Source organism: Pelecanus crispus, chromosome Z (genome assembly GCF_030463565.1).
Source record: "Pelecanus crispus isolate bPelCri1 chromosome Z, bPelCri1.pri, whole genome shotgun sequence".
NCBI lineage: Eukaryota > Metazoa > Chordata > Aves > Pelecaniformes > Pelecanidae > Pelecanus > Pelecanus crispus.
In genome coordinates this window covers 37,424,673-37,440,562 of record NC_134676.1, presented here as the reverse complement: position 1 = coordinate 37,440,562, position 15,890 = coordinate 37,424,673, and the positions used below count along the sequence as shown (strand labels likewise).

Genomic DNA, 15,890 nt, shown 5'->3' with positions numbered 1-15,890 from the left:
CAAAGGTTCCCCAGGTGACTGTCAAGGCTTTCATGCCCTGGTCAGAAGAGGCTTGAAAGCAGGACTTGAAAGCTCTGGTTGGGATGCCACCAGAGGAACCTGGGCATGCTGCCCCAGGAAGGAGCTGGTCAGCTGGGATGTGTAGTGCAGTCTGTACCAGTGTCGTGTGCTCTGTCCCTGCTTCTGGATGTTCCTAGATCTTCTTCTGACATAATTGTCTCCAGGGACTGCTGCTGAAGAGTGGGGTTTTTTGTTTGTCTCTTTTTTTGTTTTGTTTTGGTTTTTTTTGGGTTTTTTTTGTTTTGTTTTTTGTTCTGCAATAGAACATCTGCCAGGAAAGACCTGAACTGTAACTGTTTTTCTAAGCAAACATGTCTCCTGTATCACCTGTGCCTTTGCATGTTGTTCCATCCTTGAAGAAGTGCATTTGTCAGCTCTGCTCCTGTGGGTATGTAAAAGAGGCTGGGGGAAGGAAGCTGGACTAGTGGTTATTTGGCTAGCAGGCTGCACTGCTATTTGCTACTATAAGTTGCATTTGAAAAATTATAAATAAAGGTATCTTAAAGCATTTTTAAAGCTTTAAAACAGGAAGTATTTTTACCCTATTCTGCGTATTCAACCACGTGGTTCCTGTTTTTGTCATAGGAGTAAACAAATGGCAGGGGGGCTTCCCATTTTTCTTATGTAGGTGGATTGCATCTCTAAGAGGAGAGCTTTCCACTTTTTGGCCACAAACTTGCTTTCAAATGGGTGTTACTGGCTTTGAGTCTGTGTTTTAATGTAATACAAAATGGTACTCCTCTGTAAATGTGCTAATTCTGGAAAAGATAGAGGGGTAGAGCCTTACAAATGGAAGAGACAACTGAAAGTACCAATATTCGTTAGCGGTTTTGTTAGTGTTAGTCTTGCGGAATGTATGCAAACTTTTCTTGAAAGCAATTGATTAGCTTTAGGCCCTTTGGCATAACATCCATTCACCCATATTTGCAGGTTAAGAATAAGATTATTATTGGGGGGGCGGGGTGGGAATCTTTGACTCATTCGGATTGCATGCCTTAGTTTGTTTTAAAGCTACTAAATAATTGTGAAGAGAGTTTAAAAGTACAAAATTCCACCCAGAGTTTATATCAGGCTGATATGCATTGTTGTTATTCATCATGAGTAACAAGCACATGTACTCCATAAAGGAGACCAATAGAAATGTTGATACCAAGCAGATTGCAAACTGTATTTTTGAGTACTTTCATCAAACTCTTATTTGTAAGGTACAAGTGTATCTCCTCACTCCATTCCTCATTCTGTATGTACCATTTGCGTTTTTTTGATCAGTATTTATATTTGACTTTGTAGAGACTTACTGATTAGCGAGGGGGAGTTGGGAGAATAGCAGGGTATTATCAGCAGCTACAAATACAGCTTTGTATATAGTTTTGTGACTTCACTAAAACTCGGGTTTTGCTGAACAGGAATACAGTATTCATAATGTACAGTGTTAAATGTCTAAGATATATATCCTGAAATAGCATTCAGAATTGCTTGCCCATTAAGCTTGGGAAATTAATTTTCTCATTAACTTATTAATCAGAAGATTCCTTCATTTAACTTCCTAAGAAATAGAAATTTGGGCTCCTGAAGTTAGGTGTGTTGGATTGTCATTAGCTGAAGCACAGAGTGCAAATACCTCACTCTCCTTTCCAGAGGAGAATATGCCAAAATGTAGCGCAGCACTGCAGAGCAGTCAGTATTTTGCAGTTTAGATTTGCCCATCCTTACCAGCTGAGTTCCAAAAGGACAGGCTTACAAACTTCTATACTCCTTGGTCTCTTTTTTTACTTTGGAAGATTATACTAACATTCTCTCATTATCAAAGCATATATGCATTTCTCATAAAGGTATGAAGTGTCTGGAATATCTTTCCTCCAAGTATAGTATCAAGTGGGACAATGTTTGGTAGTAGTAATCAAATAATGTGTAGCTATAACAAAACATAGATTGCTACAACTTTTGCAGGATAAAAGATAACTGTTTCCAGTCTGTCCTGTATATGTTCTGTCTACTGAGCATATATCAGTCTGTTTTTATTGAAAAGTAAAGCTAAAAGAACAAATCATTGATTTTTGGTAGTTCACTGAGCATTGAAAAATGCAAATACAGTTCTGCCAGTGGATTTCTGCAAGTAATGGGAGATACAGTCTCAATTACAAGACTTAATGAACAGCAAGTCCCCTCTATTGTGTAACTACAGCTTTTAGAATGGTTGGTTGTAGCCAGTGGTAGCACTAGCTGAGAAAAAATGTCTACTTGTGCTGGGAATGGCTGTGAATAGAATATGGATGTTAATTCTGCATAAAGGCAGAAAGATAGGGCGTAATTTATGCATTCTGTACTGTCTATGATGGTGTGGATTGAGGTTTTTTTTATCAGCTGGGAAAGGCAGAAAAAGTAGAGGCTATGAGATTTTTTTTTTTTTTTTTTAATTAAGATGACCTGTTCCATCATAGCTTTGAGATGTTGGGGAAAGACTCTTTTGACCTAGCTGTTCTAGTTAATATACTACGTACAACAGTGACCAGGCCATTAGGGTATGGGTCCCAGGTGAGAGCTACAAATTTTCTAATGATTCCAGGATGTTCACTGCTCCGTACTTCTCAGTATGGATGTTTACCACACAACTGTTAAATAGTAAGTGACATTGATGGATGTGTCTGTATATATACATGTATGGAGAGATACAGAAATACATGTATCATTCCTTATGGGGCAAATTCACAGCAAGTTTCTTTCACTCATGGATGGTATGTGTGTGAGATCATGGATGGAGGCATGGTACTCCTATCTTTGAATCTTTGGGCAGTTCTTTTATTTCCTGTCATTGGGGTCAAAATTTTTTGTCAGTTGCTGTTCACTATTTTAAAAGATTTAAAAGATCAGATTCCTTCTTATTATTTATAGGAAACAGTTGGGAGCATAGGCTTGGGCACTGCTTAAAAGCTTCATCCATCATGTAACAAGGGAATTTTTTAAGGGTAGTGTCAAAAAAAAAAGTCTGAACAGACTGAATATATATTTGATTATGTAATTTTGCATAGTAAGACATCTATGGTGAAAATAACAGTCTTTTAACAAGCCAATTGTAACAAACTTTTTTTCAAGACTAAGTGCCAGGTGCAGCTATACTGCAAGTATTTTTTCACCTGACACTTTGTTATGCCAATTCTGGACACTTGGGTGCATCTTTTCACTGAAGGAGATGGTGAATTAGAATTAAACCCCTGTTATAGACATTAGTCTTTTATCATTGCAAGAACAGAGGTCCTCTGTCTTTTCAAGACAATTTTTTTAACCCTTTTCTGTTCCCTTCTCTTTCCATGCAATATTCATAGAAAATGGGGGTGGGTGGGGGTTGGGGGTTATGAAATACTTCCAGCTGGGAAAAGGTAATGTTCAGACTGAGCTAATCTCCAAAATGCAGGAAGACATCATGGCATCAGGTCATTAGATGGCATTACTGCATTAGATCTTTACAGTGCTGGTGTAAGTTGATGCATCTCCACTGGCTGTATGCTATTGACTCCAATATTCAGTCTATATAATGTTTAAATGATTGTGGGTGGTGAGTGGGAAATCAAAAGAAAGGTTTGGAAGTATTTTCTAGATTCCTGTGATATTCTTGAACAGAACAAATGTTTAAAGTATACTTCACATTAAGTAGTCAAAGGAGAGACTTCGGGGCGGGGGGGGGCAGAATCTCTTCATGTACTTAACTTTCACTGGGCCCATGCAGAACGGCTCTCATCCTTTTATGAAACATCTTCCCTCAGCTTAAAGGCTGTAAAGTGAGTAATTGATTCTTCATGGTGTTGGGAAAGATAAGGTATTATTCTTCTGGCCTTGGCTTGAAGAATGAAAAAAATGGGGCAGACATGGGTGGCCAGTAAAGGGTATCTACAAATCCCATTTCAACCCATGGGAGATGGAGACACTAAGCACTACTTAAAAACTCAGACCTGGAGTACTCAGAGTCCTTGTCTTCAGTATAGCACAGAGTTTATTTGGAAAAGGCATAAAATCAGCAAAAGTGCATATAACTTCTCAGTCCTGCTTAACTCAACGGCTTTGTATCAAATACAATAAAAAAAGTAGTGTAAAAAGAATCAGTATGTAGAACGAAGAAGACGCTGTGGAGGACAGGACATGGATCCTGTCTGTATTTTTGTTGGATGCTGGTGTGGCAAGGGTTATTTTGGATTACTTCTTACCTGCTTCTGTGGCTGGTGTACCTGTCCTGTCACTGGGCACCACTGAGAAGAGCCTAACTCCCTCTTTATGCCCAGCCCCACTCACTGTTTATACACACTGATAAGTTCTCTCTGAGCCTTCTCTCTTCTAAGATTTCTCAGTCTCTCCTCGCATGAGAGATGTTCCAGTCCTTTAACATCCTTGGGGCCTCTTGCTCCAGTATGTCCACGTCTTATACCGGGGGAGTCCCAGTCTGGATGCAGCATTCAGATGCCTCTTCCTTGGTGCTGAGTAGAGGAGGGAGCACTTCCCTTCACAGCGGCTGGCAATGCTCTGCTCAATGCAATCCGGAGCGCCACTGGCCTTTGCCACAAGGACATGTTGCTGGCTCTTGGCCAACTTGTCTATCAGGACCACCACAGCCTTTTCTGACAAACTGCTCTCCAGCTGGTTAGACATCAGACTGTCCTGCTGCCTGGGGTTATTCCTCTCCAAATGTAGGACTTTGCATTTCCTTTTCATAGAATCAAAGAATCATAGAATTGTTTAGGTTGGAAAAGACCTTTAAGGTCATCCAGTTTAACCATTAACAACATTACCAAGTCCACACTAAACCAATTAAGAGTAGACTAGACTAAACCATGTTCCAAAGTGCCACGTCTACCCATTTTTTGAATGCTTCCAGGGATGGTGACTCCACCACCTCTCTGGGCAGCCTGTTCTGTGAAGAAATTTTTCCTAATATCCAACCTAAACCTCCCCTGGCACAGCTTGAGCCCATTTCCTCTTGTCCTATTGCTAGCTACTTGGGAGAAGAGACCAACACCCACCTCACTACAACCTCCTTTCAGGTAGTTGTAGAGTGATAAGGTCTCCCTTCAGCCTCGTCCTTATTCTTCTGTTGAATTTCATGACATTCCTGTTGACCCATTTCTTCATGGTGTTGAGGTCCCTCTGAATGGCAACAGACACAGTGGGTCTGTTGACCCCTTCTCCTGGTTTTGTATCATTTCCAAACCTGCTGATGGTGCCATCTGTCCCATTATCCAGGTCATTCATAAAGATAATTAATAGTGTTTGCCCGATTATCCAGCCATGTGGCACACGGCTGGTGACTGGCTTCTGGCTGGATTTTGTCCCACTGATCACAACCCTTCAAGTCCAGCAGCTCAGGCATTATTAAGTCCACCTCACTGTCCACTTATCTAGCCCATACTTCCATCAGTTTGTCAATGAGGATGTTAAAGGAGACAGCGTCAAAAGCCTTACCAAAGTCAAGATAAGCAACATCTACTGCTCTCCCCTCATCTACTAAGTCAAGTCTTCTCATTGTAGAAGGCTTTCAGTTTGGTTTAAGCATGATTTCCCCTTCATAAATCCATGCTGACCACTCCAAATAACCTCCTCCAGCCCTTTTGACAGCCAGTGTCTGGAATTGGTTTTTCAGGATTATTTACTCTGTCATCTTCACAGGGATTGAGGCTGACTTGCCTGTAGTTCCCTAGATCCTCCTTCCTGCATTTCTTGAAGACAGGAGTGACATTTACTTTCTCCCAGCCCTACAGAAACTCCCCCTGGTTGTCACAGTGTTTCAATGATAAAAAGAAAGGCCTCAAAATGACATGGGCCAACTCCCTCAGTGCTTGTGGGTGCTCCATGGACATGGGCATGCCTTTTGTTTTGTTTCCTAACCTGCTCCTCCTCCACCAAGGGTAAGTCTTCCTTGTCCCAGACTTTCCCCACTGATCTCAGGGACCTTAGATTGCTGAAAGCTGGTCATACCAGTAAAGACCAGGGCTGAGACTGAGATTCGGAGTCATGCCCTCACTCTTCAATATAATTGGGCAATATAAACCAGCATGAACAGCCAGTTCTTGCAAATCAAAGCTGCTGTTCTTGAAGAAAGATGCAAACCATTGGCTGCAGCAAGAGTAATTTCCCGGGGCTTGAGCAGCTGTGCTGGCTTACTTTTTAGGCAGGTTTTCTACAGTAAGAGGAACAATCTCTGTGGTCATGCTGGTCAGGAGAGTAAGCTTTACTCAATATTTGTCTCTAAGGCTTCTCCCTGCTGCTTAGCAGATTTAGATTTGGAAGTCAGTATTAATCATCAGTTAATACTTCTTACAACTGTTGTTTCTGAAATAGTGGGGAGTGCTAATTGTTAGAAAATCCTGACTTATCAAGAACTTACCGTTTAATGCTTTGGCAGTATTTTCTTTATTGCATATGTAGGAGTGCAAATTTAATCTTTTTTTACATGTTATTTCAAAATTTCTATTTATTGAATTGTAACGCAAGTGGATTGAGAACAGTTTTTGTGATGTCAATACATTTTGATGTAACTTCTTTCAGAGGCATCAATATGGCATTACAAGAGCATAAAATGCCTGAACATGAAATAAAACATTAAAACTTTAAACTGTTTAAAAGGGATAGTTTGAAGACAGATTGACAGGAAAACACACCTGTTTTAAAAATCAAACAAAAATAGTTTTAAGCTGCCTAAAAATCAACCTATTTTCATGGATTATTTCCATCAGTACCTTCTGATGGAAAACAGCTGTCAAAAATTACTGTCTCTTTCTATTAAAACTTGGGTCAGTGTTATGATGGCACAGATAGTTGCTCTTGGCAGGGTTTTGAAGATAGGTACTGGTATAGATTTTGGGTTTCTGAAGTCAGCTGGGAACTTGTGACCTTCAATCCATTTTCAGTTTCCATACTAGAGCCTTTGCTTTTCAGGCTATGGTGAAGCTTATGTTTGAGTGCACCAGGAGGTATTTCCTGTTCCTTAAGGAACGGAATGACTATACTACATATGAGTACAGTATTATTTTTTTTTTTCAGCCTTGTAAAGCATTCTGCAAATAGTGCATCTGACTTTTTGTTGCTTCATCAGCCAGAGTAATTTGCAGACCTGCATCTTGTACCCCTACTAATGTTTGATGCTCAGTTCAACTATGTCAGCACTGTCTTCTGAGTAATCTTTACATGAGCATGTTCATCTAAGTGTTTGAGATACTGTGTGTCAATAATAATTTTTCATGTGAGTCAACCTCAGTTCATCAAGAGCTAGTTATGGTTGGATTAAATGGGCTAAAGGATTGCAAATTGCAAATTTCTGCTGCATCTTTTCTAAGCATCAAACCTAATACCACAGTGCACTTAACGTAGTTTTCTTGTTTGTATTCCTTTTCCTTGCCATTAGTTTGGGTATGCTGCAGTGAAGAATTTGCTGCTCTTCATTGTGAATATGGGAAGAAGTGACTTGGGCACATGAATCCTGTATCTCCCCTTGGAATTATCATGTGCTGGTTTCTCATGTCCCAAGATGTGTCACTTTGTGAGGAGCATTTCCCAGCTGCACATGCTTAGTGTAAAGAACAGGCAAGAGTCAAGACTAACTGGTAGGAGAAGTGAGTGGAGTGGCATCTGTTTATACTCGTGCAGTTCTGGCTTCGTTAATGTAACCTTGTTTTGCCTTTTTAGTATTGTATTCTGCCTTTCCTGACTTTACTCATGTTTTGTCTCTCCTATTTACAGTGCATGCAAATAGATGGCTTCTGAAGTATATTTTACTGTTGCTGGATTGGTGTATTTTTCCAAGTAAAATAATAGCTACTACTTAACACTGAAGCCACTTTGTTCCTCTGACATTCACTATCCAGATTATTGCAGGTATGGTAAAGGGTCAGTGAAAGGGGATTTGTGAAAAGGATCCTTACTCCCTATAAGATCACTAACCTGCTTGTTTCTCGCTATTATACTGCACAATTAATACTGCATTGCCTTACTGTGAGGTAAAAGCCTAAGATAATGGGAGCAAGCAAGAATTGATTGTATTTGTGGTTGTTTAATGTTCTGAACTTTTCACCAGAAGATGGCAGCAGGCTGATGTTAGTCACAAACATTTCTGCTGCTCACTGTTGGATAAATGTGGAGATACTGTGCTAAGTACTTTGAACTGAATAGTTTACCATAGCTCACAGTGAGAAGCCAGGCATTGCAAAGCATTGCATGTCAAGCAGTTTTGTGGGTTTGTAGGTCTGGCTGGCTGCTGGCCTGCAAGTCCTCTGCAAGTCCTTGTTCAGTGATGTGCTTTCATTTGACAGTCTTTCAAGAGAATTTATTTTGGAAGAAAAATCAAGGCAGGTAGGGCTGTTGCTTAAATAAGTTTGCATTTGTTGCATATTGCCTTTTAGTTCAGGCAAATGTTTCATTCTGTTCCTAGAATGAATTTACCTGGCAATAAACTTCAGTTAAATGTGAATGCATGCTTTCTGTGACAGAGACAGCAAAAGCATGGAAGGGACTGGAACTGACACTGCATGATGCAGAAAGAATTCTTGTTTTCAGTGAAAAGCCTATGTAAATATTGATTAAAAATGTGGAGTTCAGCAGCTCTTGCAGATGTTTTAGCGATATCTTTAATGGAAAATAAGCTATGTTAGCCAGAGAAACAAAGATGGTTTTTACCCTGTAGCCATAAATTAATCTTCACCATAGTAAATGTTTAGCATGTTAACAAGCACAAAATGTCAGAGTTGGATACATTTATGAATTTTCTATTTTCAGTGCATTCATATATTGCAAAATAGCTTCACCATTGGCAAAAACCTCCTTCTGAGGAATGTAAGGAGAGGAAAATGCAGGTGTCTTTCTTAGAGGAGAAGTAAATGGCCCTTTAATAAAATTTTTGCTTCAAGAAAAGTATTTCAGGCAAATTTTATGTGTGGAATGTCACTGATCCTTCCATAATTCTTACTGTTCTTTATTTAAATGTTCAAACAACTGTTTCATGACTGAATAGTTTGACATGCTGCAGCGTGGTACAAGTTGGCAGAAAGAATAGTATTGCTAGTACTGAAATAAGGCAAAGAGAGCATACTCCAGAGGCTCATGTCCCTTGTGAATGAATGGTTGTAAACTATTTGCTAGTGCATTAGCATGTCTCTGAGAAATATATGTCTTTTAAAATACTTGTAAATATTGAAGGCAAATAATCTGTGGTAAGGGAAGATGGATATCTACATCCTTTAAGTTGCTTTGTAAATAAATTTCAAGCCTGGAAGGACATGTGATTACCTAGTATGACTTCTTTCATAATGTATTGATTTTTGTGTGGTACCTGCATTAAAAGTAATGGTTTGTAATTGAAGAATAACTCATAGTTTTAATGTATGTTGTGAGTTCTAAACTTTCTGCCCTCCATTTCTAAGAAGGTAGCTTATATGCTAGCTAAATATCTTACAAAAAAAATAGTTTTTCTTAAATTCCATATCCGTTTCCATATTTGCTTGACGGGATACATGCAAAGAATTTCTGAAGTTCTCGTTGTTCATTGTTGCTCATGAAACATACTTTAGTAGTTGATTAATATTTAAAAAGGGATGTGAGGGAGATTTGTAGAAATGTTCATGATAAAGAGCATGGTAACAGTGACTATCAACTGTTATGTGTGCTTTTAGCGTTAGAGCATAAATAGCCTCATGCAACAGTAATATAAATGTCTAATGTAAACATCATGGTAGAAACAAGATATGCAAGGTTTATATGTCTCTTTTTTTTTCACTTGCCATTCCCACACTTTAAAAAAAAAATCAAGTCAATGAAAAAAAGGAAAAAGGAGGTAGTAGCTACAACATTATTTGGCTGTTGTTTAGAGGGCCCTATGATGAACGCACCATTAGTAGGTCCAATTTGATGTAAAGTATGTGTATCTGTTTCCAGAAAGTGAGACTGCTCAAAGTTTTCACCAGAAATGTGTGCTTTTTCCATAGTTAACAGAACCTATCCAAGGTATAGACATGGTAGTTATTCTTAGTTATTGTTAGTTATTGCTTTCTTAGGATGAGACAAAATTGACCAAGAAAAGCTGTCGATAATTCAGGATCCAGTTCAAACTTACAGATGGTGAAAGTCTGATAAAACAGAGATGATAATACAAAAGGAACTTCACTACAGGGAAGGATTGACTAGGAAATTAATCTCTCCCCAAAAGGGCTGATTGAGTTATTATTTTATAACTCTGGAAATATGGAAGCCCCTCACCTGTCAGCAGTGAAAAATGACTGGTTGTCCATCTTTCTATTTCCGGAAATGGAAAGCTGTTAAGAATTTCAGGATTTCTGACAGTTTCCTCAGGGCTGGAATTCTTTTATACAGGGAATAGTTCAACAGGAAACTTAATTTTTTCCTGACGTAACCTTACTCCACTTGACTTTTTTCCCATCAACAGGTTTTTTATGGCTTAAGAACTTCCGTCCTGGCAAAGCAAGGTGACCATCTCTTTTAACGTTAGCCAAAATTTGCCTGCAATTCTCTAAGCTAGAGGGACTCCTAGAGCAGCTTATGATCTTTCCATGCTGTTTATATTGTCAGACTGTATTGCCATGTTGGTAACCAGACTTTTCCATAGCACTTCAGGTTGTAAATTTAATACAAAAGTAGTAGTGGAAAACTGCCTTTCCTTTTTCATGGACAGGGACAAATTTAATGTAGGAGTGAGAAAGCTGTTTGTCAATCTCTTTTTTCCCTCTTTCTTTTCTTGGCTTGGATTATGCAGAGTGTATTAGAAATGACACAGATCACAGCAAGTAGATGTTGGACACTTTCTGGCAAAGTTTTAGCAGCACTCGCCTTATGCTTCCTGAAAGCTGGAGCAGTTGGTGAAAACATGCTTTCGGAAATTGTTTTGCAGAAGCCTTCATTTTTACTACAGCACTGGGCTCAGGTCCTGTTAGAGCACAGGCCCTTATTTCCCTCTCAAGTACTCCTGTTCTGTTGTACACCAGTTTAAATCTACTGACTACAGAGGACCAGCTCCTCATTTCACTGGTGTAAAATGAAATTACCTGCAGAAGGTATTGCTCCAGGTTGTCTGAATCTATAGCAGTTTTTAAAGTCCTCTTCAGCTGTCTCTTAAACAAAATTATTGTTTTACCATAAAATCAATGGAAATCACTTCCCATTTTTTATAACACAGAAATTAATTGGTGGATTTATTTTACAAAAAATAAATATTTTAAGTCTTAATTGAATTTGAGGACACTGGGCTGTGGTCCATATGTTTACAGATTGCACAGCATCCCACTGCTGTGTCAGGTAAATCATCCAAGATACAGAACATACTAAAGCAATAACAAATCTGAAGGAAAAACAAGGTCATAGGCAAAGTGAGCAAACTCGGGTTGGATCACCACTCCACCTGCCTTAGGGATTTCCACCAGCTCCAGGCCAGGTTTGTGGAAGTGCTTGTGGCCTGCATGTTTTGAGGCAAGGTTTGAAAAAATGGGTGAGATTCTGGGAGGAATCAGAGATTGCTGGGCAGAGAATTTCTCCTTTCTAAAGAAGAAGGTCTCTCAGAGAGAAAAGAGTGGGATATGTGAGCAGAGGGAAGGGACTCAGGCTACCACCATGATGTAGAGGAACTCTGTGGAATCATAGGATCATAGAATATCTTAAGTTGGAAGGGACCCATGAGGATCACTGTGTCCAACTCCCTGCTCCTTGCAGGACTACCTGAAACTAAACGATATGACTAAGAGCATCATCCAGATGCCTCTTGAACTCTGACATGCTTGGTGCTGTGACCACTTCCCTGGGGGGCCTGTTCAGTGACTGACCGCCCTCTCAGTGAAGAACCTTTTCCCAATGTCCAGTCTGAAGTTCCCCTCATGCAGCTTCATTCCATTTCCTTGTGTCCTACTGCTGGTCACCAGAGAGAGGAGATCAGCACCTCCCCCTCTGCTGTCACCCCTGAGGAAGGTGTAGACCGTGATGAGGTCACCCCTCAGCCTTCTCTTCTCCAAGCTGAACAAACCAAGTGACCTCAGCCACTCCTCATAAGTCTTGCCCTCGAGGCCTTTCACCATCATGGTTGCCCTCCTCTGCATGCACTGTAATTGTTTGATGTCCTTCATAGACTGAGGCACCGAAAACTGCACACAGGACTCGAGGTGGGGCTGCACCAGTGCAGAGTAGAGTGGGACAATCGCCTCCCTTGACTAGCTAGTTATGCTGGGCTTCGTGCACCCCAGGGCATGGTTGGCCCTTTTGGCTGCCAGGGCACACTGTTGACTCATAGTCCTCTTGCCATCAACCCAAAGCCCCAGATCTCTTTCTGTGGGGCTGCTCTACTGCCTCTTGTCCCCCAGTTTGTACGTATAAACAGGATTATCCTGTCCCAGGTGGAGAATCCAGCACTTGCTCTTATTAAATTTCATGTGGTTGGTGATTGCCCAGCTCTCTAGTCTATCCAGATCTCTATGTAAGGCCTCTCTACCCTCGAGGGAGTGCACAGCTCCTCCTAATTTGTCATTATAGGCAAGCTTAATGTACATTCAACTCCTGTGTCCAATGTTTTGTAAAAATATTAAAGAGCACTGGCCCTAAAATTGAGCCCTGGGAAACCCCACTAGTGACTGGCCACGAGCCTGATGTAACTGCATTTACTACAACTCTTTGAGCCCAACCCATCAGCCAATTTTTCTCTGAACATATTATGGACTCGTCTAGCTGTATGCTGGACATTTTGTCCAGAAGGATACTGTGAGAGACAGTATCAAAAGCTTTGCTAAAATCCAAAAGATCCAAATCTGCTGGCTTCCCTTGGTCAGCTGGATGGGTGACCTTGTCATAAAAAGAAATTAAGTTAGTTAAACAGGACTTTCCCCTCATGGACCTGTGCTGGCTATGACCAATGACTGCATTGTCTCCCAAGTGTTTTTCAGTAACTCCCAGAATGACCTTCTCCATCATTTTACCAGGTACTGAAGTGAGACTGACAGGCCTGTAATTACCAGGGCCTTCCCTCTTACTGTTCTTGAAAATTTGGTTGTTTGCTTCTGCTTTGGTGCTGGGTTTTTCTCCAGCATCCAGAAGGCTGGGTTGTTGTTTTTGGTGTTTTTAATGGCAGTTGAAGTGTTGTGTATGTAGAAATAAATTTCTGCACCAATTCTGAGGTCAGTTCTGGCAGTTCCCACCCAAAACTGCAGTTCACAGTGATTTCTGTCAATACATATCTTCAGATGAAAGGTTTTCAAACACTGTTGCTTGTGTTATATCCTATTTGGTGTGGTGACAACTGACAGTCTTTTATAATATACAGAGTAGGTTTCCCACACTGGACTTTAAAGGCTCTTATACAGGTATCAAAGAAGTCTCCATGTGTAGCACAGTTTTCTTCTTGTATTTTTAGTAAAGAGGCACTTGAAGATACAGTTCAGTGCAGACACCCTATTATTTCAGACATGGGAAATTCAGTCTTCTGCTCAGAAAAGTTTTATTCCTTCTCTGTGTCATGGAACAAGGTAAAGTAGCCCTAATTCAAAAGGAGGACAAGGCCGTAAGCTTTCATAGAAAACCCTGTCTGAGAATTCTGCCTCTCATTTTGCAGAGGTTTCTGTCCTGGCTCTTAACCTTTGAGGGACATACCTGCCATTAAACATGGTTATACAGCATGACTTCTGGTTTAGACCTGTGTGTCTTTCAAGTAGCAATGGCCACATCATTGTTATGATTGGACTGTTACCCCTTCTGATTGGAAGGAGAGCATAGCGCTTCTTTAACCGGTTTGGCAGCAGAGGCTAAGACAACATGAGCTTGCTGAGCGAATGGTAACTGGGCTTGGCTCCTTCTTTTGGGTCCCTCTTATCGTACTCTGTTATTGGTATAAAGTCTGCATTGCTGCGCTCTCCTGGTGTAGTGCTAGGGCAGAAAGCACAACCTACAGGACACATGGCCCAGATACTGATGGAGCCAGAATGCAGCAGCCACTGGATTGAATACAGTCTCCTTTGGCAGCCTCTGTGGAGTCACTTAGTCTTGGTTTTGCTCCACTGGTAGAGATAAGACAATGCTAACTCTTCTTATTTTGGGGAAGGGGTGTGTGTGTAAGTTAAGTGAGATTCAGTGCTGGAAAACCTATGAGCAGAGATAGAATATTTTCACTTTTTTCCTCAAGAGGAACCTTGTTGAGCAGCTTGCACTAGATAGGAGCATCTCAAGATCAAATGGGAGGCATACCATTGCAGTTCTGAATAATACCTTCTGTTCTCATTTTCCAGCATGCTCTGTCTCAGCAGAGGTAAAGGCAACAGCTGTTAATTTAGCACAAAACCATGGGAAACTTCTTCTGTTTGAAATTGATGAATTCACATCTCAGAAATCATTATAAAGCTTATTATTTGAGCATTCAGTTTTACTCTCAAACCCTTCTCCGTCCATTTTTCCTGAGTACTTTTATATCTATTTCACCATTTTCTTTAACGAGAGTTGGCCTAATTTACATCTAGTTTATGATCATTTCTGTACTTCTGTCATGCCTCAGATGGCTTTCTGGATTTACCCACGCTTTGCAATGGTGTGAAGGAGAGCAACTTTGGACCTTATTATTGAGAAACTTGTGCACTTTGCTAGATAGCTTAGGTTCCTCTCGGTTTTCATGGATGTTTCAGCTTTCTCCATTATTTCTCTACTTTTTTTTCCCCATCATTTAGCTGGACTGTACTTTCCTTTGTTTGAGTATATACAGCAAACTATTACCTGGAATAGGAGCAGTTAGTAAAAGTCTGACAGATTTTTCTATTTAGAAGTGAAATCATCAACATTTGAATTAAATCTAAATTTTCTTCAATCTTTTGATGCTTAGGTAGCCAAGATTTTGCTTCAGCTCTCTGTTATGTAGAGGCCAAACATGATGTCTATATCCAAAGTGAAAGACCAGGGGAGTTCAGAACTGGGGAGCTTGGATTGAGGGATTTGCTTTTGCTTCACATTTGTAAAAGAACAATCTCTTCATTTAAGATCTCACATGTTTATGAGTACTGACATAGAATAAACTTTGGTTCAACAGCCCCTTCATGAGGATGCGTGTTTCCCATTTTCTGGCATAGCATTGCCATATCCTGGACTTTTGAACAAACAAGGAATAGGCAGCATAGGGGAATGGGTGCCTCTCTTTGTTTCCTCTCTGCAGCCAGAAGGCAATTAATTCACTCAGATGTGTGTTACTATTTTCCATTCCTGACCTCAGCTTGTGTGAGTGTACTTGATTTTTCTAACTCTCCATCCTCTCTGCAAGAACTTGTAGCTCTGTGTCCAGAAGAACCTGATGATTGTTTTACACAAAGTCATTCTTTGCTCTAGATGTAATATATTACTGCCACTTGAGATATTATATGATCAGTGTCTTTCAGAGTGAGGAAGGATGGCACAATTAATCTATGTAATCCATTCCCTAGCACTTCAGCAGGCACACCAGATGTACCATGATGTCTTCAGAACTTATTCATTCCCTCATTCCTTTCTCTGATGCCCTTAATTGCAGTCTTTCTTTTGGCCACCAGTCTTGCAGGCTAGGCAGTATATAAATCAACAAGTTTTTCTGAATTTCTCCAAGCTTCTATAGTTATTTGCATAGTTTGTTCCTGTATAGTGTGAGTGTGCAAGCAGAAAACATAACATGTAATGATGCCTGTATCTGTACAATCAGCTCTTGGTAGTCATCAGTCTAGAAGGGATGTTTCCTTCATTCGATGCCTCCCTGTGGAATGATCATTCTTTTAAAGGTGTTGTTTTCCAGTCCATAATATCCCTGCAAGCCTCTAGTGTGGCTGAGCTGTTCAGCACTAGAGTGGCTCTCTGCCCCC

At 40.3% G+C, this 15,890-nt stretch overlaps 1 protein-coding gene across 1 annotated transcript in view; it reads left to right on the top strand.

The window, feature by feature from the left end:
* The first annotated feature begins 371 nt into the window (after nt 1-371).
* Nucleotides 372-15,890, top strand: part of SAXO1 (stabilizer of axonemal microtubules 1) — a 30,341-nt gene continuing 14,822 nt past the window's right edge. Inside the window, exon 1 of the mRNA XM_075727146.1 lies at nt 372-448. Within this exon, the coding sequence (XP_075583261.1) occupies nt 372-448 (77 nt within the window). The remainder of the gene's footprint in view (nt 449-15,890) is intronic.